General features: G+C 39.8%; 1 protein-coding gene across 1 annotated transcript in view; it reads left to right on the top strand.

Moving 5' to 3' along the window:
* Nucleotides 1–27207, top strand: part of GRIK1 (glutamate ionotropic receptor kainate type subunit 1) — a 378577-nt gene that overhangs the window by 269261 nt on the left and 82109 nt on the right. The window contains 3 exon segments of the mRNA XM_044913681.1: nt 2229–2360; nt 2362–2403; nt 11413–11556. Coding sequence (XP_044769616.1) covers nt 2229–2360; nt 2362–2403; nt 11413–11556 — 318 coding nt within the window.

The raw sequence follows: 27207 nt of genomic DNA on the forward strand, positions 1-27207 counted from the left end.
CAAAATCATCACTGTTCCAGAGCTTGGGGCAAGGGAGTGGGATGCAGGGCAGAAAACCTTGAACTAAAGTTTCCATGATCGTCCCTCCCATCATTGACATCCTAATTAGAGCTTCTGTCAGAACAGTTGAAGAAACCCTTGAGAACTCCAAAGCATCTTAGTCAGGTCACAACTACAGCCCTTCCCCCATCACCGTGAACACCTGGGTTCTGCTCATGGCAGCATGGACACCTGCCTCAGAACTTCCTATCATCCCTGGCTGTGCACACTCCTAAGAGCTGGTTTTGTTGAAATTTGAGAAAGAATTTGAACAATGAAACCTGAAAAGTCTGGTCTTCAAGGAGACAATTTGGGAACAAACAACTTGCCCTCACAGTCTTCTTTTTTCATTCTTCACTGACAAGCAGATGTTAAAAATCGGACCCTGGACTTTCCATATTCTATATTGCATAGGAACCTCAGTTTGTAGGTCAACCTAATTTTGCACCTGTATATAGTATTCATTTTAACACACTGCATTATGTACTGTGGAGTCCATGAGGGATACCATATGTATCCTGGAATTTTCTGACTTCTTGTAGTTTGAGTAGTTTTCCTTCCATTCACTGAGCATGTTAAAGGAAATCTTTCTTTTCAGGGTCTTATTCTTTAAATTTACTTCGTTAAGCATTTTCCTTTGGTTTTATCTGCATTCTGCCATGTTTTGCTTTTTATATTTTTACCATTCTTGCCCATGAGCATTGATAAAACTTAAAGAAGAAAGTTATGTAGTACGAGGGGGGAAAATATAACACTTGAGAAGGCAGTACTCTTTTTCTGATACTGAGCCAGAAGCACAGATCTGCCCTCCTAAAGCTCTACAGTCGAATCCAACATTATCTTGGGAAAGGATAGCAGTGTAAAGAATTATTCAAAAGAACAAATCTGTGCGTATCTTCTGCAAATACAGATCATGAGGTGTTTCTGAAGCTACTTCTCCTTAGGAACCACGGCCATCGCTGATCATATACTAACTTGCATTGCACTTCCATAAAAGAGTTACACTGTTAGGAAATTTTTATGGAAGTTTTTCTCTTTTTTTTTTTTCCTGTTAAATGTTATGAAAGTTTGGTTTATTCTAAATGTGAGATATTTTTAATGACATATGTTAGAGTCAAACCTTTCTTCACAAGAAGAAAGTTGAAATTTTATATCATTTTAAATATGAATCAACAAGGGCAAGTCGGTTAAGCATCTGCCTTCAGCTCAGGTCATGATCCCAGGGTCCTAGTCAGGCTCTCTGCTCAGCGGGGAGTCTGCTTCTCTCTCTCTCCCTCTGTCCCTCCCCTCCACCCCCACCGCTCATGCTCTCTCTCTCTCTGTCAAATAAAAATAAATAAATAAGTAAATAAAATCTTTAACAAAATAAATATGCATCAGCATAAACCTCTGGATTACACTCAGCCTCATCTGTAATGGAAAACACGAGTGGGTTAAACTTTTCTTCCTGAAACATTGTCTGAAAGGGAATTAGTTCTACTGTTATGATACTCGTGTTCACACAACCCTATGCTCCAGTTTATTCTCTGAAGAGAACCCTTCACTTCTTACTCAGAGCTTGCGTCCAGTGAACGTTCTTCATGCCCTCATTGTATGGGGCACGGGTCAATGAGCCAGGGAATGGTATTTTTTTCCTGCTGGAAGTGATCTTCCTATCACATGCATATGCAAGTTCAAATTTCATCTCCTTTACAAGATCTGAGGCAGCAAGAAGTGATGGAGAAGAGCAGTACTGCCACTGACAATTGGGTCATCCTTGGACTGGTCACATCACCACTCAGAACTTCAGAGTCTTCATCTGTAAAATAAAAGCATTGGACCAAATGGGCACAGAGATTCCTTCCAACTCCCCAAACGCTATATTCTAGAAACAGAACTCTAACTTCTCAGAATATTGTAACCTGTGCCCAAGGGCATACTAATTATTAACAGCCAAATTCCTCTTCCTGATTTATCCAAATTCTGATAGTATTGCAAAAAATAGAGGAAAATGAAAACTGCTCACTCTTAGAGTTTCTCAGGCAGCGTGCAAGGGAAGAACAATGGGAAATGTTCTTTCATGAAGCAGTGTGAGGACGGCTATTTTAGTTTTAATCTACCTGTTGCTTCTGCAATCATTATTCTGTTTTGCATAAAGAACACTGAAAATGTTAACTCTTTCTTCTTTTGTCATTTTTAATACTGTGCAGGACTTATTTGCTTTAGATCTGGAACTCTATAGGTACAGTGGTGTAAACATGACTGGGTTTCGGCTGCTTAATATTGACAACCCTCACGTGTCCTCCATCATTGAGAAGTGGTCCATGGAGAGACTGCAGGCCCCCCCCCAGGCCGGAGACTGGCCTCTTGGATGGCATGATGACAGTAAGTAGTCTTAAAATAAAATCATTTGAGATGATGTTTGCATTCCTTTAGGGGTTAGGTTAAGAATCTCATATGACTTCTATAGTGTGAGTGAAAGTATTATAACCTGTGCCTTGACTTGAATGAGAAAAGAAGGAGTAAACTTTTTAGGTAATTTGAAAGCCTATGCAGGGCTACTATCAAAAACTGCTGCTTTCAGCTTTCTGACTGTATGTGCCTTTGACCAAAAAAAAAAAAAAAGTTAACAGGAGTAGCCATCACTGTCAGCCAAATGGAGACAAATAAGAAACCAAAGCAAGGCTGAGTGGAGAGAGTTTCAGGCCTGGGAATGTGGCCTTGGGAAGGGGGGCAAGGAGAAGAGGAGCAAGCTGCCTACAAAAGTGATGCAGAACCAGTTTGCCTTCCTCATTTCTGCCGCATCTCAGCGAGCGGTGCACACGTGGAAAAACGCCAGATTCACATACTGTTGGTGTGTTCACATTCTTCCTGCCTGGATATGCACAGGAACACCTTTGCAGACATTGACAGTAATTCACACCAGCCATGTGTTCCTCTCAAAGCAGATGCCAGGCCCACCTCCTGACAGGGGAGAGGCACTCTGCTGAACAGATAAATTGCAAACTGCCTCATCAGAGAGCTTCTCACTAACATCATTTGTCTTTTGTTGTCAAACGCACCTACCCTAGCTTTATTTCTCTAATGAAGCTCCCTGCATGATGAAGAAAAGAGCAGGAAATTTTTTTTAAAAGCTTTCTATGTAGGAATCGTGTCATCTAAAGGGAAAGATACTGGGAATGTGGGCAGGTAATAGCATTTGAAATTGGCAAAGTATTTCATTCTCTGTTCCCATCCTCGGAGAAGCACTCTTGCTTTTAAGATGCAATTTACCGATAACTGATCATCTTGCAGAGAAATGAACTTGGGATTTCTTTTCTTTTTCTACCATTTTTTATGAGAAACAAATGAATAGAAAAAAATAAATGAATGAATGAAGTGGTTCTGGATGATTCCATGTTCAAGCTCCCTGACTGTTTTTCTTTTTTTTTTTTCTTAAAGGTTTTATTTATTTGACAGAGAAAAAGACAGCCAGAGAGGGAACACAAGCAGGGGGAGCAGGAGAGGGAGAAGCAGGCTCCCCGAGGAGCAGGGAGCCTGATGCGGGGCTTGATCCCAAGACCCTGGGATCATGAGCTGAGCCGAAGGCAGACGCTTAACGACTGAGCCACCCAGGCGCCCCTCCCTGACTATTTTTCAAACCTGAAATAACTCTTAAAGAATACAAAGTATTCTGAGAGATAATGATGGAAAGCATCTTGATACAAATGAGCCTTGGGTTATTTGAAACATTGCTTTGAATAGGAACAAGTAAAGAATATCTAGGGAAATACTAGACCTTCTGAAAAGGAAGGGGGCAAGCTAGAGAGAGAGAAAAAAAGAGTCAGAGACAGAGAGGTATGCTGATACACCTGTTTCTCTCTTCTTCCTCTTGGATTTGTAATTCCAGTGAGTTCAAATATGGCTCAAACCCTCTGTCTACCCACCTTGCCTCCCAGTGAGATTTCTACCACAGGCTGAGATCTCCAATAATTGTTACCTGTCCTTGGTATATACCACTAAAAAAGTTACAGTTTGGATCTGCTAACACAGCATGTGGATTCATGCCAAACATTAAATATTCATCACAAGAATGGCTTAATTTACCAAAAAAAGCATCTATTGCATTCAATTATACTTAGCTGACAGGACAGTTTGTACATATTGACTGAGATGAGGAAAATCACTGAACAAGGATAGAGCCACGCAAGTCACACCAACTCAGGCCAGGCATGGGGTTCTGCTACTCCCCCAGGACTACTGCCAGTGGCCTGGACAAATGGCAGTCCCATGGGCAGAAAGCATGGTGGAGCCAAGTCCCGAGGGATGGAAGAGGTCCCGTTTTGCCTAAAGTTTACTACTGTCATCTCACCTAAGAAAAGGATTTCTAGTCTTTGTTGTTGCTCTTGTTGTTGTTATTATAAACTATAAAAAAGGAAATGGAGATTTATCAGAGCAGAAGAGAAGGGCTCACCAGGGCACTAAATGTGGGGAGAGTAGATATATCAGGTCATATCTATACTAGTCAAAAAAAATGGTAGAGGGCGCCTGGGTGGCTCAGTTGGTTAAGCGACTGCCTTCGGCTCAGGTCATGATCCTGGAGTCCTCGGATCGAGTCCCATATCGGGCTCCTTGCTCGGCAGGGGGTCTGCTTCTCCCTCTGACCCTCCCCCCTCTCATGTACTCTCTCTCTCTCTCATTCTCTCAAATAAATAAATAAAAAATCTTAAAAAAAAAATGGTAGAACACAGCACCCACTCGAAGTCAGATCCCATGCAGATTGGTTTTCCCTCAGTTTTACTGAGATAGAATTGATGTACTTCATTGTATAAGTTCAAGGTACACAGCATAACAGATTGACTTACATATATTATGAAATGATAATTGCAATAAGTTTAGTTAGCATCCATCATCTCATAAAGACACAATAAAAAGAAAAAAAATATAGTTTGAAATTGATCCCATGAAGTAATATTGACCTTTACTTACTCGAAGAGGCCATTTTGCAGTTCATGGTTTCGTTTTGGCTTCTAGTAAAGGGGGCCAATTTGGGGATGTGGAAACTGAGTTATAGCAAGTTTAAAGGGTAGGTTTAAAAGTATCCAGTGGACTAATCTCTGAGTCAAGAGAGCACATGCCGTGTCCCCAAGCCAGGGCCCAGATCTAACAAATCTTTGTTCTCAGGTTGCCTCTGTACTGAAACCATTTTCTTCCCTACCTTCCTGATGAAAAGCCCCGTGGTTTCAGTTCCACGGGGTCTGTATTCCTCAGATCTCATGGTTCACTCTTTCTTGTGTCTGTAGCATTTGTGGTTTTCACTGCCTAAAACCCTCCCCTGTTCCCATTTGTTTAAATGCATTTCAGCAGAGAGGCCTGTTATTCTCTCTCCCATGGCCTGTTTTCCTTCGCCCTGTAGCCCTATGACCTCATATGCTATATTTCGATTTGTTTGCTTCGTGGCTTCCCCTACGAGAACATAAACTCCATGAGGACAGAGGCTTTGTCTTTTTGTGATCTGCTTTATCCCCAGCACTAGAAAAGCCCCGGCACAAAGCAGGCTTTCAATAAATATGTATCTAATAAGGGAACTAATGCTAAATAAATAGGAATTGAGCTTCTGCTAAGACCAAGATGTTACATGAAAAATATTCATATAGCCCTGAAATAAGTCTGTAAAAGTCCAAAGAGAGTTCCTATAAATAAAAAATAGGCATGCGTAGTGAAGATAAAGATTATCCTGAAGTAGACTAACAGCTATTTATATTTAAGTAATGCCATTACTAGAATAGAGTTGTGTTCTCTGAAATCATATGCGTTATATACCACTACACGCCAAGGCGAATTTTCCTGTTGCCTTTTATAGTTATATTTTTGTGTGTGCTACATACATATACAGATGCTTGTATGAATATATAATTTAGAAATTTTTTAAAATATGTTTAAAAATACCCATGTGTTTTTACTTCCACCTACTTATCTAATTTCCTCTTTCATATTTTTTTTTTAAAGATTTTATTTATTTATTTGAGACAGAGAGAATGAGAGACAGAGAGCATGAGAGGGAGGAGGGTCAGAGGGAGAAGCAGACTCCCTGCCGAGCAGGGAGCCCGATGCGGGACTCGATCCCGGGACTCCAGGATCATGACCTGAGCCGAAGGCAGTCGCTTAACCAACTGAGCCACCCAGGCGCCCTCCTCTTTCATATTTTTAACTATTAAAAATTTCTTAGAACATCATACACTAATAATATCTTCAAATAATATTATATATGTCAAAACATATCCAAATCCAAAAATCATGTCCAAGCTGAAAAATTTTGACTCCAGACTTAAGATGCATAGATCTAATTAACGAAAAAAAAATATTGACTTTAAAAATAGGGTCAAAATTGTGTTAATTAAGAAACCTGGTACTGAGTCAATAGAGTTCAAAAATAGTGAAACTCGTTATTTAAAATATCCTGAGATTAAAAAAAAGAAAGTGTTTTATCAACTGAAGTGTTAACTCAATAGAAGTTTGGAGTAATTTTACAAAATCTACTTCATTTCTTTTCACTACATTTAAATTTCTCTTAGCACTTGGGCTGATTCAATCTACTGGCTTTTGGATAGACTGGGATAATGGAGTGGCCCATTTTTAGGTGGATTCCTCTCTGATTGTGAGCAAAAATTGTGTGTGATTCAATAGTGCACGGGAATCATAGAAACAACACAACTTTGATCTGTCATTGGCCTTCCCAGTTCTTCAAATGCATTCACAGCATCAAGTTCAGTCAGTAGCCTTATGTTACATGTGAGCATTTCCTATAATCATGATCCAAGAGGGAGGCACCTTTGAGTGTCCACCTGAGTGTCCACTGCTGATCCCGTGATGAAAGACAACAGGCTGTGGAATTCTGTGGAAAAAGCAAGATCTTGCAGATGAGGAAAGCCTAGATTAAGTACTGGCTATGTCCCCTGAATAAATAAATGACTTGACTAGGTTATGTAGCTTCTCTGAGCCGCTTGCTTATCTGTAAATCTGTGTAATAATCCTTTACAGTGTTACTTTACAGATTAAATTAGATAATATATACAAAACCTCCAGGACATAGAATTGAATTTTCCTGGATGGTACCTGCTTCTACGCCAGTTTGTAATGAATAAAGGAACAAAAGACATTCTGAAATGCAGAGGCAGAATCCTTACTTGTTTACAAGAGACGTATTTCTTGGCTTGTGCATGTAGCCCAAGATAGCTCCTTGCCAGGGACCTGTGTGACCTTGTGTGACCCCGGGAATCACCCAGGTGTGCTTTCCAACTCCACATATGGTCCTCTTTTCCCAATTTCTCACTGTGTCTCTCAAAAGCTGAAAAATGCATATTGAAGTTATAATATGCCAACCTCTGTGCCACGTTTCACTGGATTTTCTAGAGTTGCTGCCCTAATTACTGAATTTCTAGATTGTGAGCACTTGATTATATCTTTGCTACCTTCCCCAGACCATTTTCAAACCCCAGTTTACTTGTGGGTTGCTCTTGCCAGCATCCTGGATGCTCAGGATGTTCACTGCCTCTCCCACCACTTTGGCTCCCCGGCGGCATCCACCCGCACAAAGGAAACTAGCTAATTCATACTAAGAGACAAATTCCTGCTAGCTCTATGCTGTGGTGAGATATTAGGATTTTAATAGAGGAATCAGTGAGAGAGTAAATTTAGGAAATGACGGGGAAGGGTGTTATTTGGAAAAGCTTCTCTTTTAGAAAACTGCCTTGTCCATCCATATCAGGTTAGTGAATATTTCTGAATTTCCAGAGAAGATGGGAAATCTATACTTTTTGCCCATTTGCTCCACAAAGACTAAGTTCTTCCTTCAGAACTCCAATCTCCTCCATTTTTTTCCAACAATGTTACATACCAGGAAGACAGCAAAATGTAAGGAGTCTATAAAGCCATATCCTGCTGTTAGTCCTCATTCCTAAGGGGCCACATCTCACTGGATTGCGTTGGGATCCCCAAGACCACATTCAGGTTTGATGATTTGGTAGAAGGACTCACAGAAATCAGAAGAGCTGTTAAACTCCTAGTTGACAGTTCATTACAGCAAAAGGGTATAGATTAAAATCAGCAAAGGAAAAGGTTGCAAAGGGCAAAGTCCAGGAGAAACTATGTGGGAACTATTAGTGGTCCTCTCCCAGGAAATTTGCATTGACAGTACTTCAATCTCTACAGCAATGATGTGGGACCACATGTATGAAGTGTTGCCAACCAGGGAAGCTCACCCAAGACTTGGTGTCAGTCAGTCACATAGGCATAGACCATCCCGTCGCTGACCTTACTCAGTCTCTAGCCTTTCCAGAGGGCAAACTGATACAGCATGACCCAGGGCCCCAGATGAACAAAAATAGGCATTCACCATAAATCACATTGTTAAACTGTCTAGCATCTCCCATTACCCCAAAGAATACACAAACACTATGATCAGGCAGGACAGTCCAAGGTTTCGGACATTATCTCCCAGAAGCTAGTCAAAAGCCAGTCCTTTCTTTGGAATACATAGAGTGTGAGCACCCCAGTCCTGCTGAGTTAACCCTTTATTGCCCACTGTTTTGATAACCAAAACATGGTGTGAGACTGCTTTTCATATGCTTGTTTCATGATCCATGTTGTGGTAAAGAGATTTTCTTAGGGGCACTGAGTAATGTGGTTTCATCCAGGCTTTTGATATAAATAAAATGTGAACATAAACACCTTCAGAAAAATAAAATCTGAAACACAGGCCAATTTCTTTTATATTTACCTAAAATGACTCGAGAGTTGCTGCTCGGTAAGCTAGCCTCCAGCACAGAACTAAGAAGGGAAGGAAATTCAGGGGTGGTTTATTAGTGCTATAAAATAAGTAGAGACATGTCTCCTCCATCTAAGAAAACATTGCATGTCAAAGGGAAGCGTGGTTTTAGAATAAATGGTTTTCTTCTTTGAATCTGAAAAGGACTGATCAGGCCCATTGTTTTGAGTCATGTTATTACCCAGCCCAGTGTGGAGGCAGCCTTAACAAAGAAAGTCAAAATCCTTCCTAAGCCCAGCTTATGGAAAAGCTCGATCAAAACTTCACTCCTCACACTTCTCTATCAAATCTTTCAATTAGTGAATTAGTGAATAAACATACAAATTTGTAAAAAAGTATATTCCACTGCTAAAATGGTCCAGGTCCCAATAGGATAGCAATTAAGGGCATGAGTTCCAAAATCTAAGTTTACATCCTACTTTGAAATTCTCACTTGCCTAGTAAGTTAGGCAAGTTATCAAAGTTATTTCCTAAAGTTCCTTCTCCAAGTCTCTATTTTCCTGTTGGCAAAATGGGGACAATACCTATTTAAAGGCATCGTTTCAGTAATTTAAGGTGATGACATGTGTAGAATGCTTATAATGCCTGGTGTGTAGTAAGTTGTCCATGAACAGTCACCATAATTGAGCTATTACTGTAATTATTAAGTCATCCGACAAATATTTGTTTCAGAGGCAGCTTAGCTTCATGGTTGAGCACCAAATTCCTGGGTTTGAATCTTGATCTTCCCACCACTAGTTTGGGGACGCCATTTAACCTGTCATATCTTTACCCATAAAGGAGTAAAGGTTATGGTGAAGATACAGTGTTTGCAAAGTATTTAGAGAAGTACCCGACCTATAATAAGAACTTGATAAAAGTCACTATTATTATTGATTGAGTTTCAAAAAGTCTCATTCTGCCAATGGATTACTCTCCTTCAATTACACCAGATTAGCATAGCAGAGTAGTGAAGAACATGGGTGCTAGGATCAGATAGTCATGGGTTCAAACCCTGGCCAGGCAGCTGATTAGCAGAGTGGCCTTGGCCTAATCACCTAATTTTCCTGAGCCTCAGTTTTCTTATCTATGAAACTGATTGTATACCAGTTTTGAGCAGAAATGATCAAAACATTTTTTTAAGCTTTACCAATCACCACCACCACCACTACCAACCTAACTTCTATATGTCAATCATATAAGTGAAACAATTTATCTTAGAAGTACATCTTAAAACCATGGGATTATACAGTTCTCATAAAAATGTATTTTATTTTGAGGCGTGAAATAACATTAGTTCCTTCAGCAAGCATTTATTAAACAACTTTAGATATCGTTTATGTGCCAGTAACTGTGTTATCAACTAAAGAATGAAGTGGAACATTTCTGCATTCACAAAACTCATGTTCTTATTGAGAAACTGCTGTCACTATAAATGCATATGGAAAATGCAAAGATAGAGATTGCACAGGATATAGATTTAAAGTGGGGATAAACTCTGGACTCACAGATGGATGAAGTGTGAGATGTAGTAACCCTTACCCTCTCTTTCCACTTCCATTAAGACATGCTCTCAATAAGTGCATAGTAAATGTTGAGCGAATCAACAGATTTCTGGGGGAAAAAACAAACAAACAAACATAATGATCTTTGATTTAACTCTACCAATTACCGGTTATATGTAGGACCCTACACAAGTCAATATCCTGTCTGGGGGTCAGTTTTTCTACCTAAGTAGTTTTATCTATCTGTTCTGTTGATTTGGGGAGATTGTTGAGAATTTCAAATGAAGTTCCAGTGAAAATCCTCAACTAAAATGTGAAGGTATTATACAATGTTATCCTTGAAGAATACCATAGAGCAATACTTTTTATAAAATGCTAGCAGTTTTGTGTGAAATTTTGCAAATGAGAGAAATTTCATGAGGAGGGGAAGAATGAGATGCTCAATGCCCAAAAGCAAGGGCTACTTACACTCTCTATCAAAAAGCAAATGCTGACAAAAGTAGGCATATTCCACACAAGTTACACAGGTCTGTGGTCAAAAGGTCTTCCACAATGTGCTGTTGGATTTGATTCCACAACTCAAACCTTCTTGACTCTGGTAAATGGAAGTGACCAACAAAGTATCCCTATTTGGAAATTACCTATTAGCTTTGTTAGCAGCTGTTTCTTTCCACCAAATAGAAACAAGTAAATAAATGTATAAATAGGTATAAGTCCTGAGAAACAAAATCTGATATTGAAATGTTGAGGTTTAGTAGCTTCTAACTCAATGTAGTTGATCTTAACACCATGCTTAACATAGAAAGTGCTCCAAAAATGTTTGTTCCCTGAATCAAGTCTTTTGTGGCTGATGTGAGGTGTTTTTTTTTTTTTTTTTTTTAAGAACTCAAAACAAAGCAGAGCTATCACTCCAATTTACTGTGGAGTATGAGGTATTATTTTAGAGAAAAATAGCTATCAGAGAGTGAAAACTGTTCAGCTGGAGAATAAATAGTTGTTGAGATCAGACAAATAGGAGATAAGGAAGCAGGTAGAATGATTATGCAGGTAAAAGAAGGGAAACAAAGGTGGAATTGAAGATGTGGTGTGTGTTTTCTTCCACAGACTGAAGCAGCTCTGATGTATGATGCAGTGTACATGGTGGCCATTGCCTCCCATCGGGCTTCCCAGCTGACTGTCAGCTCCTTACAGTGTCATCGACACAAGCCATGGCGCCTTGGACCCAGATTTATGAACCTAATCAAAGAGGCAAGTGCTACTCATTCATGGCCCAGTTCTTTCCTAGCCATAGTGATTTGACTTGTTCATTTAGTGTGGTCTTCCCACATGGCTCTGTTGGCATGATATCTATAAAAGAGGAGAAACTATCATCATCCAATCTGCTGGGATTTCACTGATAAAAGACTGTTGACCAGGAACTTTCTAGTGTGATGATGAGAAGTTCAAAAAAGCTACCAGATCATAACATTCACCTCCCTTCATCTCAACTATGGTCTCAGTTGCTGCTGGCTCTCCTCCACATATGCTCATAAGTTCATAGGTGCTTATTCCATGCCCCATTGAGACAAAGAGTGGGTTGGCCCATCACTGCAGGGTACCAGGGATAGTTCTCACATTATCAGTCCATAATTCCAGTGATTTTTTTTAAATATCAGGTTGTATAGGACTGAATAGAAGGACCTCTTTGTCCTAATGATATAATAATTATTTTGCCATTTGTCAGCAAACCAGAAAAGTCCAGTCTATTCAAAACTTACCAAGTGTACTAAAAGATTTTCAAGAGTACAGGGTATTTGGTGAAGGTGAGTTTTTCATGATTACCCTGGGATCCTGGACTATCCCCTACAATTTCCTTTTCTCTGATGTATTTGACTTCTCTTCATCAAATCCTGTTCTAAGACCCTGAGATTCCTCATAGATATGTATCCTTGGATTATCTTTGACATCAACATACATCTCAGGGTGTGTCTGGACTTGACAAAATGAAACAAGGTTTAACTGAGTACACACCGTACTCTGTGTTGCTGCTCTAATGTTTTCTCTATAGGAGGCAGAAATTTACCTCTCAAATGAAGAATATCTTCATTGCCCTCTGTATTGGAGAAGGCTGAATTGAGACAAAGCCATTAAAAGAGAAGAATGGGAGGGACATAGTGCAAGAGAAGAATGCCCAGCCAAGAGCAAGGAGAAATCCTACTTTGGGCTCCATCTCTGCTGGTCTCTTTAGCACCTACAAATCCTCTCATGATTTGTTTAATCTGCTTCCCCATTGACAGCTGCCTCTGATCCATAAGGGTGAGAACCAGAGAAGCAGTATGCATGAGGTTTAACACTACTCAGGCTCCAGAGCAAGCTGGATCTAGGGTATGGCAAGCAACAAAGACTACCCTGGGTACCTGATTTAAGGAGGCACTCACTCTCAGGTTTGAGCTTATAGGAGACTGTGAGGGAGTACTTCCTTAAATTTTGTGCCCTTGGGAACCTCTCTGATCTCACTGTAGTCCTGGCATGGTTGCTTGGGTTTAAATCCCAGCTCCACTAACATTTATGAGCAATATAATCTACACAAGTTACTTAAACTCTCGTGTCTCGATTTTCTCTTCTGTAAAATGGAAATAACACCTTCTATGTCATAGTATTATTGTGAGGATAAAAATAAGGGTGTGAAGAACAACACAGAAACATAGTAAGAATCTGAGATATTAGCTCTTCTCTTACAATTGGGATACTAATAATAGCCTCATTCAGTTTACTGAGTGTGATGCCAGGAATTTAAACCCGGCAACAACAGCAACAAAGAAATCACAAATAGGCATGAAATGAAATAACACTTTCTGATGGCTACACAAATCTGACATACTGTGCCTAATGGAAAAACATTGCCCAGCCTCTGCTCTCCCTGCAGCGATCATGGCTAGGTCCTGAGTCGCCATCCTGATCACCTTGATCTTTAACAAGAAAACAGTTGGTTTCCTTTCATCTCCTGCCAGTGCAAGGAGAGGCAGGAGGCCACATGAAAGCTTAGGATCAAACACTTGGAGCACCCCAAGCACCTTTTTGCTTGTACTTAGGTTGCATAAGAAAGTAAAATTACCAAGCCACATTTAAGGATGTTTAAAGAAAGAATGAACTCCAAGATGAGGGACCACATCGAAAGCAAGAAAGTATTTTACCATCTTTTACTCCAAAGAGCAAATTCCCCATTCTCAGGCTCCACAGTTAGGGGTTGAAAGGAGAGGCGGGTCATGGATTAAAAGCTTTTATCGATCATCTCTTTTTTTATTCTGAGTTACGATGCTCTATGTCACTCTTGGCAGGCTATAGGTACCTGCAGAGATGGGATGGGGATGACCAGGAGTAGTGTCCCAGTCTGTTGAAAGATTGCACAGAGTGAATTCTGAGACAGGCCAAAACATGCAAAAGTCAGAGAATGTAGATGTTTCTTTCAAGGAGTACATAATTCAACAAAACTTTGCAGGCATCAGGTTTTATTAAGAAACATGAAATAAGGCGCATGGTCCTAAAACTTCCCCGGGTCCTTTCTTTTAGTAACTCTCACTTTCTAAAGGATTTCCAAACTCTAATCAGAAATCATGTAAAGGAGCAAGTCAGCAGATTGGATTGATGGGGTGAAGATCAAATTCGTCGCAGGAGGTAAACTTTCTGAGCTCAGAGATGGTTGTGTGTGCACTGATCCCTGATAACTTCGCACATCATTTAGAATCAGTAAGCCTTTCAGACAAGTCTTTCAAGCTAACCATCCTTCAATGTTTCAGGCTGACTAAAGAGGAAGAATTAAAGAACATTTTAAACCTGGTAGAGTGTGTGATAGCGTCATGTCTCTGGGCATTTGCTAAACAAGTGTATTAGGAGATTATAAATTCCTACCCAGCAAGTAGTACTGGGGCTTCATTATACAAGTAACATTAACTTGGCAAGACAGGGAACTATCTTCTCCCAAACTGGAAGATGTAGTTTCTACTATCTACTAATATAAATTCTACGTAAGGGAGTAATGGCAGGATTCCTTTGAAGCTATCCTATGTCTGGGATAAAACCTACACTCATCAGCAGGATCTGCAGGCTCCCCAGTGATCTGGTTCCTTATCTGTGCCATCCCTCTCATCTCCTGCCCCAACCCCCAGCATTTACTGAACCTACTGGGGCTCCCTGAATTTGCCGTTAGGCTCCTACCAGATTCTCTTGTTTCTGACTGAAAGGCCTTTATGTCTCAACTCAAGTGCTGGCTTCTGCGTGCTTACCTTGACTCATAAATTTGGGCTCCTTACCTCCATTATAGTTGTTGTTAGAGCACCATATTTACTTACATGTCTATTTCCAAGCTGTGCTTTTCCAGTCTTGTTTCCCTAGTTTTTGAGTAAGACTTCGCATAGAATGAACACCCAATAGGTAGATGCCAAACAAGTGAATAAACTAATAAATTAATGAATGAACAAGCAAAGGAACTGAAGAACACATGCAACCTATAAGCAAGTACTTTAGGACACACTCAGTACGTGAATATCACATCCAGAAACAATCCGATGAGGCAAAAACCAGGATCAGCGAGACTTGCCTACCAGGACCATAGGTTCTGGTGGGACAGGGAGGCAGGGATCTGAGGAATAGGCCAGCCTATTTAACTCTGGCACTGGGAGCACAGACCCCGAGATTTAATTGCAATTTGCTATCTAAGTGAACTTAGTCATTGAGGATCTTTGCTCTCAGATTCCTCTTCTAAAAATTTTAGATAAAAAAACCCATTCCATATGTTCATGGGGATTACATCTATGTATAGCCTAGCAAGATGTGTGGTATGTGGTGGTTGCTCAATTAAGGGCAGCTACCATAAATGGAATGTCCTGCTAAAAAATGTCTATCAGGTAAGGCAGTTGTCAGGAAGAAATGAGGCAGTGCATATGAAACATTAAATATATTGCCTAGTGTAGGTAAGCACTGCACGCTTGCTATTGTTCTTATTGGCATCAACATTATTGTTATTGGAGCCCAAGATGAAGTGCAGTAGTTGTAAAAACGAGGACAGGACCTAACAGTGGAAAGTCAGGAGTTCTGTGGAGATAGACATGGCACAGAAGGCCAACCGCAGTGATGCCAGGGAATGAGGGAACTTTCAATCATGGAGCATATGCATGATTGTTCAGGAGGGACCCAAAACATTAGGTAACCAGCAACCAGGTAGAGTTATCAGAAAACCCTGGCAAACCACATCTCAGGTTAGTCTGAGAAATAATAGCTGAATGTGGGGGCTTAGGAAGCAAAAGTACTTCCTGTCTGTGGTCAGAGTTACTCTGGACCCAGAGTAACTTCCAGCTGGTTGTGGGGCAATCAGTGGGAGCAGCTGCAGCAAGAGCGAGCACAGTGAGGCATGGAGAAGAGGCTCTGTAATCACAGGTTCTGGGAAGGGCAGTGAACAGTGAGTACAGTGAAGTGAATCATATACTTTAGATTATGTCAGTGGTTCTTAACTATTTTCTGGGTTACAGACCCTATGTTAAAACTGTCTTAATTGTTCCCACGAAAGGCATACCAATTCATCTGCAATCTCAGGGGCCTTATAAACACCCTGGTTTGCCTGAAACCCATGTTAAGAGTGTCTGAATTGGGTGTTGAAAATAGAATTTGGTTGAAAGGGTGTTCCAGTGTGGTGAACGGCAAAAGTATAAATGAAGCATAAAGAGTTCTGTTGGGGTCAGAAATAGTGGTCCCATGTGGAAGTGGCAAGAAATGAGTTAAAGTAAATATGGAGAGACAAGTGGTGAAAATTGCCTGCTGAGCTGAGAAATTCAAACTTGATTGATAATTGATTGGTAGTCACTGTTCTTGAGGCACAAAAATATGGTATTTCAGATAGTTTATCTTGGTAGCCTTCTGTAGGTTTGATCAAAGCAGATAAAGCCACAAAGATTATTGAGGGATTATAGATATCTCGGTTTTGAAGTGATCATCACTCATAAAGAGCTAGAGGGGGAAAAAATTGCTCAAGAGAAACATACGAGTATTTCTTGACTTCTTCCTTAGGTCTAAATTCATACAGCTATGAATTCACTTGGTTGTCCTGCTGCCCCCCTCACATCAGCAAATTCCCAAATGGAAAGAATCTTGTTTTATCTATTAAATCTATTACTGCTACATAAACCCAATGTCAATAAACGACAACATTAACTAGGATGCCGAACAAACACAACTAGTGGGACAATAAAAACAATTTAGTTTTGTTCCCACTGTCCACTTAAAATTATTCAGTGAAAATTGGCATATTTTACATGATTTTTGTGTTTACTTAAGGTAATGACAGTCCTAGAGTTCCTTTAAGTGGAACCTCAACTTAGTAATTAGAAGTTCTATTCTAATATTCATCAGAAGTCCAACTTGATTTAACATCAAATTTCTCTTCCCTTTGAGCTCCAGTCTGCTGGAAGACTAGAGATGTGAAGGAATGTGATTTGTGGTTGGTTTCTCCTCTTTCTCCTTTCCTTCCTTCCTTCCTTCCTTCCTTCCTTCCTTCCTTCCTCACCAAGCCAGTAGCTGTTGTACCTCCTACCAGGCTCAAAGAGAGTGAGGACACTTACTTGTTGGAACTGCTCTGTGCTCTCTGCGATCAGCAAATAGTCTAAGCTAGTGTCCCCAGGTGGGTGTGGGGAATTCTTTTTTTTTTTTTTTTTTAAGATTTTTATTTATTTGACAGAGAGAGACATAGCGAGAGAGGGAACACAAGCAGGGGGGAGTGGGAGAGGGAGAAGTAGACTCCCCGCTGAGCAGGGAGCCCGATGCGGGGCTCGATCCCAGGACCCTGGGACCATGACCTGAGCCGAAGGCAGACGCTTAACGACTGAGCCACCCAGGCGCCCCGGGTCTGGGGAATTCTTAAACCTAAGTCTTTTTTTTTTAAGAATTTTCTTTGACTCTTTATGATTTTCTTTTGGGCAGTCTTTCCCAATGTTTCTTTGATCCAACCAATGGATCTCTTTTAGATGGGAGCGTATGGTGTTTCCTCAGTCCTGTGACATCCAGTGGTACAGAGCTTCCTCACCCCTGTAGCTAGTCCTTGACTATACTCCCCCTGAGGCACTCTGGATTCAAATCTGGCACCCACTCATTCCTTCCTTGGGTATCCTGGGAGTGCCTCTGACCGTGATGCAGCACTTCCTGGTTGGCCCTCACCTCAGTTGGTCAGCTCTTGAGTAGTCCTCTTTTGTCACCTAGGAACCACACCACAGTCCATAGTCTACCTTGACTTCCTCATGTTTGAGCCAGCCATTGGTCTTCTCCTCCAACTGCAGCCAACTTGTTTCAGATTTCTCTGAATGGCCCCCTGAAATCCTACTTACCAGGATTCAAAAATGGCATCCTGAAGGCAGAAGAGTGTGGACTCAAAGAGAGGCAACAGCTCTCTCCAGAGAAATCTCTCCAGCAACTACCTCTACCACAGATGTGATCTCTTTTATAAATCTCATGGTCAGGTCCAAAAAATCTAGGACAATCTCTGACGGGCACTTCCTTTGTACCTATGCATAGGGAACTTGGGAGTATTTATCTACCCACTCTAGTATCCTGATATCTATCATATTGGTAACTAGGTTGAAACATTACAGTAAAATAGAACTTGTCACTCAAACCAGACTTCTACAGGTTGTCCAAACTTCTCCCACCACCTCAGAACACTCATCTAATTAATTAAGTCCTGTTCATATTCTATCCTAAATGTTTTGCAAACTTCCTTGCCCACTGCCCTCATCATTTCTCACATGGAACAACCCTTTTATAACTATTGTCCACATATAAAGTGGGCATATAAAGTCCACATATAAAGAATGGTACATAAGCGTGTAGTAGGTATTCCACCCCTCTACAAACATACACTTACTTGTAGTTTTCTTCATTCACCCTGCTTTTCTCACATAGTGAGACAGATGGGCTTCTCTTTTCTGGACCAAAACCTGCCTTATGACACCCCTTTTGTCATATGTCTTTCAGCCTGGAAAGCACTGCCTTTCATTGTTTACTTGGGCTATCATTTTCTCTAGTGATCCTCTCCGAAACCTGTATTTGGGGATGATCCTTCACTGAACTCCATAGCTACTTTACATCTCTGTGTTAGCACTTAATGTGCTTCATCCAGACACTGTAAGACCTTTCCCTAGAACAAGGACAAAGTCAATTTATCTTTGTGTCCTCAGAGCTGTGCCTGTACATTGCAGGCATTTAAAAGATGCTTATTGAACAGAACCCAGAAAGCTAAAATCCACCAAACTCTTAATAAATTTTGCTGAGCTAATGCTTACTTTTAAACTATATAAATAGTTCCTAATTGATCTGGCCCAAAATAAATTTACTATATAGGAGTGAAAATTACTCCCAAATGCTTGTGTATATGGGATATCACTGAAAACATGGACTGTTTCCTGCCACTGTTTCACTATGAAATTGTAATTTATTTATTCTATTTTGATGAAGTGAAGATTGTTAATTTGAATATATAAATGAGATCATTGAATTTAAGATTTTAAAAATCAAAGCGTAGAAGATGAAATTCTCGGGGCGCCTGGGTGGCTCAGTTGGTTAAGCGACTGCCTTCGGCTCAGGTCATGATCCTGGAGTCCCAGGATGGAGTCCCGCATCAGGCTCCCTGCTCGGCAGGGAGTCTGCTTCTCCCTCTGACCCTCCCCCCTCTCATGTGCTCTCTCTCTCTCTCTCTCTCATTCTCTCTCAAATAAATAAATAAAATCTTTAAAAAAAAAAAAAAAGTTCCAGGCCAGGGGCATCTGGGTGGCTCAGTTGGTTAAGCAACTGCCTTCGGCTCAGGTCATAATCCTGGAGTCCCGGGATCGAGTCCCGCGTCGGGCTCCCTGCTCGGCGGAGAGCCTGCTTCTCCCTCTCCCACTCCCCCTGCCTGTGTTCCCTCTCTCACTGTGTCTCTCTCTGTCAAATAAATAAATGAAATCTTAAAAAAAAAAAAAAAAGAAAGAAAGAAAGGAAAACAATAATGAAATTTAATTCCATCCCATCAAGAGAACAAATTTCTCTATTTCAGGCGGAAGCTGTTCTCTTGACTGGGTCATCTGGAACATGCCCCAAGATGGCACCTCACATTGCTTTTGTAGACATGGGCTCTTTATTTCAAAGATGGAGGATCTCAGTCAGCCGGTATAAATGTGTATTAGGAAATCTCACTGTGTTAAATGAGTTCTAAAAATAACAGATAACTTCTCAGTAGTCAACAACGATGAAAGAGCTGAGATTATAGAAGTTAAAACTTTAACAAGCAGGGCGCCTGGGTGGCTCAGTTGGTTAAGCGACTGCCTTCGGCTCAGGTCGTGATCCTGGAGTCCTGGGATCGAGTCCCGCATCGGGCTCCCTGCTCGGCGGGGGGTCTGCTTCTCCCTCTCCCGCTCCCCCTTCTTGTGCTCTCTCTCTCTCTCTCTCACTCTCTCTCTCAAATAAATACAATCTTAAAAAAAAAAAAGATGATGAAATTCTCCACTGAGGCACCTATATATTGTCTTGATATTTATTTGGACTTTTACTTAATAGATCAGTATTGAGTGTTTGAGGTTTTTTAATATGGGATCCAGGTGAAAAATTACAGAGTTGAAAAAATTAAAGCCCCTGGAGAAGCAAAGCTCTGACATGTTTTCATCCTGCTGTGGCTCCACTGAGTAACACTTCTCATTATTGCATGCCATTTGATTTTGATTGCCAGGACAAGCTGTCCCTTGGATTAATTAGACAACATTGGATCTGGCAGCAAATGCACTCAAATCTCTACTGTTTGGAAAAGATTGCATTTGTAGTTCTCATTCTGCACCTATTGAAAACCACCTGCATTCCAGCTCAGTCTTTAGCACCACCACCTAGTTTCGCACTGTGTAAATGAAAGCCATTTGCCCTGGTACTCCCTCACACTGAAGACATTTAGACCTGGAGAGAGGTGGATTTTTCAGGTCCTTTCCTCCATTCCCATACAACTCTGGACAAAGAAATGAGATCAGTTCCTAAATGTTCGTAGTTTACAGTTTTACTAATTATGTACACTGTCTTATATGTAACTAAGGTGCTAAGATACCTATCTCTGAAATTGGCAATCAGTGACTAAGTGAATAATCACCTGTCAGAAATGAGAAAAGGGGGTGTTGGAATAGGATGGGAGGTTTTGCCAAATTCTCCTTAGTTTGTATGATTCTAAATAACATTAGTATTTATCAGATAGCTTTCAAAGACTCAGGTCAATTACCCTCCTTCTCCTATTCAGCTACTAATATCCTGCTTCTACACTCATTGATTAAAGAATTTACTTTCAATACCACAGTCTACATGCATGTGTATATGTGCATGTGGGCACATGCATATGCAGGTGTTTAATTTACTTAAAGGAATGTCATATAGACATATGATGATGTTTGGGGTGGGTGTGTTTTGTGGGTGTGTGTGTCTATATATTTCATTCAGCAGTTTGCTCTCCTAATCAATCTTGCTTAAGTTTTGAAATATATCTAGGTTGATGCATATTTATTCCTTTTCCAGTTTATTCCTTTTCACTGAAATCTACTACTCCATCATTCATTCATTCAGCAAATATCTACTGAATATATAGTGTGTGGCTGACACTATTCTAGACATCAAGAATGCAATAGTGGGGGAATCAGACATATATAAAAGGAAATACAGGACGCCTGGGTGGCTCAGTCGTTAAGCGTCTGCCTTCAGCTCAGGTCATGATCCCAGGGTCCTGGGATTGAGTCCCACATCGGTCTCCCTGCTCGGCAGGAAGCCTGCTTCTCCCTCTCCCGCTCCCCCTGCTTGTGTTCCTGCTCTCGCTATCTCTCTCTCTCTGTCAAATAAGTAAATAAAATCTTAAAAATAAATAAATAAATAAATAAATAAAGGGAAATACAGTACTTCAAATGATGACAAGGAGCATCAGAAAAGCAAAGTTAGAAGAGTGCGGGGTTTCAGGCGTCCTTGAAGAAAAAAACCCCCCATTGCTATATTATATAGGGTAGTTAGAAAGCATCTCATGGCTAATATGAAACTTGAGTAAAGCCTTGAAAGAAAAGAGGGAAACAGTTATGCAAATATTAGGAGAATAAAGAACCCAAGTAGAGGAACAATTCATTTATTGAAAATACAGTTGAGGCTTAACAACATGGATTTGAACAGTGTGGGTCCACTTCTATGAGGATTTTTTCAATAAATACAGTACTGTAAATGTGTTTTCTTTTCCTTATGATTTTCTTAATAGCATTTTCCTTTACTTGCTTACTTTATTGTAAGAATACACTACATAAACATGTAACATGCAAAATATGTGTTACTCAACTATTTATGTTATCGGTAAGGCTTCTGGTCAACAGTAGACTATTAGTAGTTAAGTTTTCAGAGAGTCAAAAATTATGTGCAAATTTTTGACTGTGTGGGGGATCAGTAACTCTAACCCTTGCCTTGTTCAAGGGTCAGCTATACTTCCTCATTGTACTTATCCATTCCCTTATGAATAGATATTTTTAATACTTCTTTTTTTTTATTCTTGGCATATGGAAACAATGATATGATGAACATCTAATAGTTTCTTATAACCAATACAAGATTTGCCCTAGAGCAGCACTGTCCAGTAGAAATATTATGTGAGTTACACAGATGTTAGATTTTCTAGTAGTTATGTTAAAAAAATAAAAGACACAGGTGAGATTAGATTTAATAAGATATTTAATAGAGTATATCCAAAATATTATCACTTCAACATGTAATCAATATAAAAATTATTATTTAACTTTTTCTCATAATAAGTCTTTTAAATCCAGTTTCTATTTTAAACTTACAGCACTCAGTTTGGATTATCCACATTTCAAGTATTCAGTAAATCTTGGTGACTAAATAAATAAATGTTTTCTTAATACATTATTTCATCCAACCAGGCTAACTAGGGAAAAATATGAAATCAACATATATGGGATCCATATTTTTATCTTGATAGACATGGAACATATTGATTAGCTATAATAAGTATCTACACAACAAAGACAATAATTTATATGACCAGAGTAATTATTTTTATTTATTTATTTATTTATTTATTTATTATTTTTATTTTTTCTAAGATTTTATTTATTTGACAGTGAGATATAGCGAGAGAGGGAACACAAGCAGGGGGAGTGGGAGAGGGAGAAGCAGGCTTCCCGCGGAGCAGGGAGCCCGATGCGGGGCTCGACCTCAGGACGCTGGGATCATGACCTGAGCTGAAGGCAGATGCTTAACGACTGAGCCACCCAGGTTCCCCTAATTTTTTTATTTTTTATACTTTTTCAATTTAAATTCAATTAACCAATATATAATGTATTTTTGGTTTCAGAGGTAGAGTTCAGTGATTCATCAGTCTTATATAATACCCAGTGCTCATTACATCATGTGCCCTCCTTAATGACCAGAGTAATTTGAGTAACTCAAGACCGAAGGACTTGATTTCCAGGTTCTATTGATCACATTATCTAAATAATTAGACAAGTGCCCTATTCCCACCCCCTTTACACCCTTTGGGTTTCAGATTTGTGTTCCTGCCCATTTAGTTGATTTGCAAGTACAGAGCCAATCCATTCCATTTCAGAAAATGAGCCACCACATGGACCAGGACCAAAGGAAACTAGTTTATGAAAAAAAAAAAAAAAATCCAGGTGCGTATTCTAAGATAAATCCTTAGGAAATAAAAACTCGTTTACTCAAAGTGCATGGAATAGATATGGTTAAAGTCAGCAGATTTTGAGTTGGAAATCAAATACTGGCAAGAAAAGCCATTATATTTTTAAATTATGCAGTGATCCATGCAAGCTGTTATTGTAAGATAATGGGTTATAAACAACACACATAATAGTTAAAATAATTATATATTGAACAGATGAGAATATGATAAATGCATCATTTCAGTTCCTGAAATAGCTGACATCCAAGGAAGTTATGTGGTCTAAAGTTTATGTTTATCATTTCTTCCCTTGCTTAATGTTTGTTTTCATCACCATTATTATGCATACTTCAGATTTGTTTTTAAATAGGTTTTCTGAGAACTGGCTTAAAATTGTGGGTGACTAGGTGGAGCTCACGTTGCTTAGATGGAGGGTGAATTTCAGAGATTTGTCACTGTATCACATTCTGGGGACCTGAGTAAGACAGTAATTGTACAGTTAGACCATCAAGGCTGTGTTCATACAATAGATACAGAGTGAACCCTCTTTAATTAAACAAGTGAAATAACACCACAATGAATTGCCCTTGTTAACTCTTCTATTCAGGAGACAAAGTGTAGACTAATTTTTGAAATCTATAAAATTCTTTCTCTGTTCTCTTTTCTCAACACCATTCCCCCCCCCAACCCCCAAGTTAACTTTCTCTCTTGATCTTACTCTTAGTAATTCCGTGAGAAAGTGTTAGCAAAATGAAAGTTCACTAAATGAATGACTGTAATTAAGGAGTCAAATACTTAAAGGCATAATTCCTTTCCTACACAATCATAGGCCAGTAGGGAACTTCTAAACCTGGAAAACCTTCAAAATTCAAAGAAACATCTCTTTAGAGTTGGATTAAGGTATAAGAGCTGATTTGGGGGGGGTGAAAATAAACTAAATCTCTCTGCTCTTCCAATCTTACCACCATAGGCACCATGGCCTTAAGGAAGTCAAATGATCTCACTTCTTTGATATGCATGTTGTATAGTCTATTTGTCCAGCTCTTTGGAGAAGAGGGAAGGGGTCAGGAGAATGGGGTAGGGCACAGTTGTTTGTTCCTCAATGTAATCCTGTAGCCTTTCATGGGTATCATGGCAAGTGGGAAGAAGATCCTAATTCCCAGATCTTGCTACCTTCCCTCTACCTTTCTCCCAATACTAAAGTGAGCAACTTTTAGAATTGCTACTTTATTCAATCATACCTTCTACAAATATTTTGAGTATTTATCAAATGCAAGTGGTAGAATTCAAAGAGAAGTAAAACATTTCCTGCCATCAAGGAATTAATAATCAATGGATAAGGGGGCGCTTGGGTGGCTCAGTTGGTTAAGCGACTGCCTTCGGCTCAGGTCATGATCCTGGAGTCCCGGGATCGAGTCCCGCATCGGGCTCCCTGCTCAGCGGGGAGTCTGCTTCTCCCTCTGACCCTCCCCCCCTCTCATGCTCTCTCTATCTCATTCTCTCTCTCAAATAAATAAATAAAATCTTAAAAAAAAATCAATGGATAAGATAGCTGACATAGTTAATATATAATTATTATGCATAAATACATAATAAATACATAATTGACCTAATACAAATAGTTAAGATAATAGTTTACATAGTTAACATGATGCAAGACCTGAGGAAGTACCAGAGAGTTAACAAGGAGCCCCCTACAAAAACACAGAATCAATTCTCATGTTTTTCCCTCTTAAAATTTTTGCCTCCCATAACTCTGATTTTTTTCAATCTGAGCAGTAAGTTTTGGAATAACCCCTCTTCTGGCTGTAAAACTCCTGCAATGTGACTCAATAGCCAATTCAATATGCAGCATTTATTTTTACAATACTGCGTTGTTAATGGAACCCATTCTTCAGGCACGCAGGGCAAAAAGAGAGACTCCTTGCCAAAGGCTCATATTGAAAATGTGCTTGGTGATTCATTTAGCATATTGGATTTTTCTTCAGAATTCCCAGACTAGAAATAGTGAGCTCACCAATGCATAAAAAAATTGATGGTGCTAAACATTGATATGAATCAATAAAATTATGACCAGAGTATATGAATCAATTAACAGAACTAGAGAGAGAATTGTCAAACATTGCCCTTCTAATAAAAATTCTATCTAAAATACAAATAAAAGAAGACGAGACAATTTCCAGTTGTGTTCAGGCCTGGCAAGTATTGACACCTACAACTCAGCAGTCAGTCTAAAGTAGCCATAGTTTAAAGCTAGAAGGTTCTGACAATAAAATTTAAATTCAGATTTTTTTTAACATGGATAATCAAAAGTCAGGAGCACTATTTTCCTTTGTTATATTTTTGTGTTTGGATCAGCAAGTGAATTACTTTCCATGACATGGGGGCAAACCAATCCATTCAAAGAAGGAAAGCTTATTATTGTATATGAGTACATATATATAACAACTTTTCATTAAGCCTTTCTCATAATGTGTTAAGGTGGTATGCTTCTAATACACGTATGTGTGCACACACTCACACTCATATATACTTGAGTCTTGAATTCAAGAAAAAGACCAGTGTCGGGCGCCTGGGTGGCTCAGTTGGTTAAGCGACTGCCTTCGGCTCAGGTCATGATCCTGGAGTCCCGGGATAGAATCCCACATCAGGCTCCCTGCTCAGCAGGGAGTCTGCTTCTCCCTCTGACCCTCCTCCCTCTCATGCTCTCTGTTTCTCATTCTCTCTCTCACAAATAAATAAAATCTTAAAAAAAAATTTTTTTAAAAAGAAGACCAGTGTCATTTGGTCCTATTACTTCTGAGCAATGTGACTAAGCAAGTCACATCAACAGTCTCAGAGACCTTGAAATTATGAGTCTGTGTCCTTACAATAAGTATTCTAACAAGTGGAAGGAAAGCTGATCAACTACTTTTCACTTGACCTCAGGAAGTCTTACTTCCACTTTACATAAGGAAACAGAGGCTTAGCAAGGTTGGATAACTGGTCCAAGGTTATGAGCTAGAACACAACCCAGCTATACTCTTAGACTGTTGAGTCGACGGTCTCCACCTCTGTACTCCACTGCCTATCTAAGATTCCAGAATTTTAAGATTACTAGATAAAGCTTTAATCTCTACCTAGTACTATGCAATTAGCCTGCCCCAAAACACTTGACAATGCTTCTTTATGTATGTGCTTTTATTTATTATTTAATTAATAAATATGTTTAATAACCTTGTGGTTAATCAGCAAGATTCCTCAGAGTCCTCTGAGTGCATGACAGCCTGAAAAGTCACAGATGCCAGTGACCCAGAGTTTTCCTCTGCCCTGAAGAATGAAATGACCAAGGGTTTTCCTGCATCTGGCTCTCTTTGGCCAGTGGGTGTTCACACTTCTTTGATGCAAAATATGACTGTGTCCACTATACTTCCTATTCCTCTCATTTGCACTTTAGTATGGTATACTAAAGAATTGAAACATCTAGACTGCAAATATAGTAACACATAACTTCTCTGAAGTTCAGTTTTCAGCAACCTCGCCTATCTGGCAGAATTACTTTTTACTCCTTAAATGGCACTGTAGAAGGGTAGCTTGTTAAAGTTTCATGTAATATGGTAAATTTCCCAATTCCCTCATATTTCAATTGGGAAAACGGAGATCAAGGAGTAGGCGTAGCAGTCTCTGAGCATCACAAACAGATGGGAGAGGACCTTCTGGGTGCTCATGCACTGGGTGTGTGTTCTTCGGATACTATTCTGATACAATCGGTCGTTTTCTCTGCCAAGTGCTTCTTCAGAGTCAGAAAATACGGGTCTGAATCCATGCCTTGTTCTTACCAGCTCTGTGTATGTCACACCTTCATCTCATAAAATGAGGCTAGTAGTTCCTACTTCACACAAGAGTGAGAATGAAAGAAAATAGCATTTGTGAAAATGTCCAGTATATCTGACATGAGACTCAGAGAGTGTTTTTCAAAGTGAGATATTTTGTAGCACATCTGTCTGCTGATTGGAATGATCAGTCAGAGAGGGACAAATCGATAATGCAAGGGAGGGAAACTGCAGAAGCAACATCCCTGTGTAGGTGAGAGAGTCTGGTGCACCCACCAGGTCCGAGCACGGATAGTGCATCCTAGTAATAGGAGGGAAATGGGAGAATACAGACAGACATGCTGGTAATGAGGTGGGTGGACGGGGTGGTGGGAACCTGTTGCTTCTGCTTTTTCA

This window comes from Neomonachus schauinslandi, chromosome 1 (assembly GCF_002201575.2).
Source record: "Neomonachus schauinslandi chromosome 1, ASM220157v2, whole genome shotgun sequence".
NCBI classification, from domain to species: domain Eukaryota; kingdom Metazoa; phylum Chordata; class Mammalia; order Carnivora; family Phocidae; genus Neomonachus; species Neomonachus schauinslandi.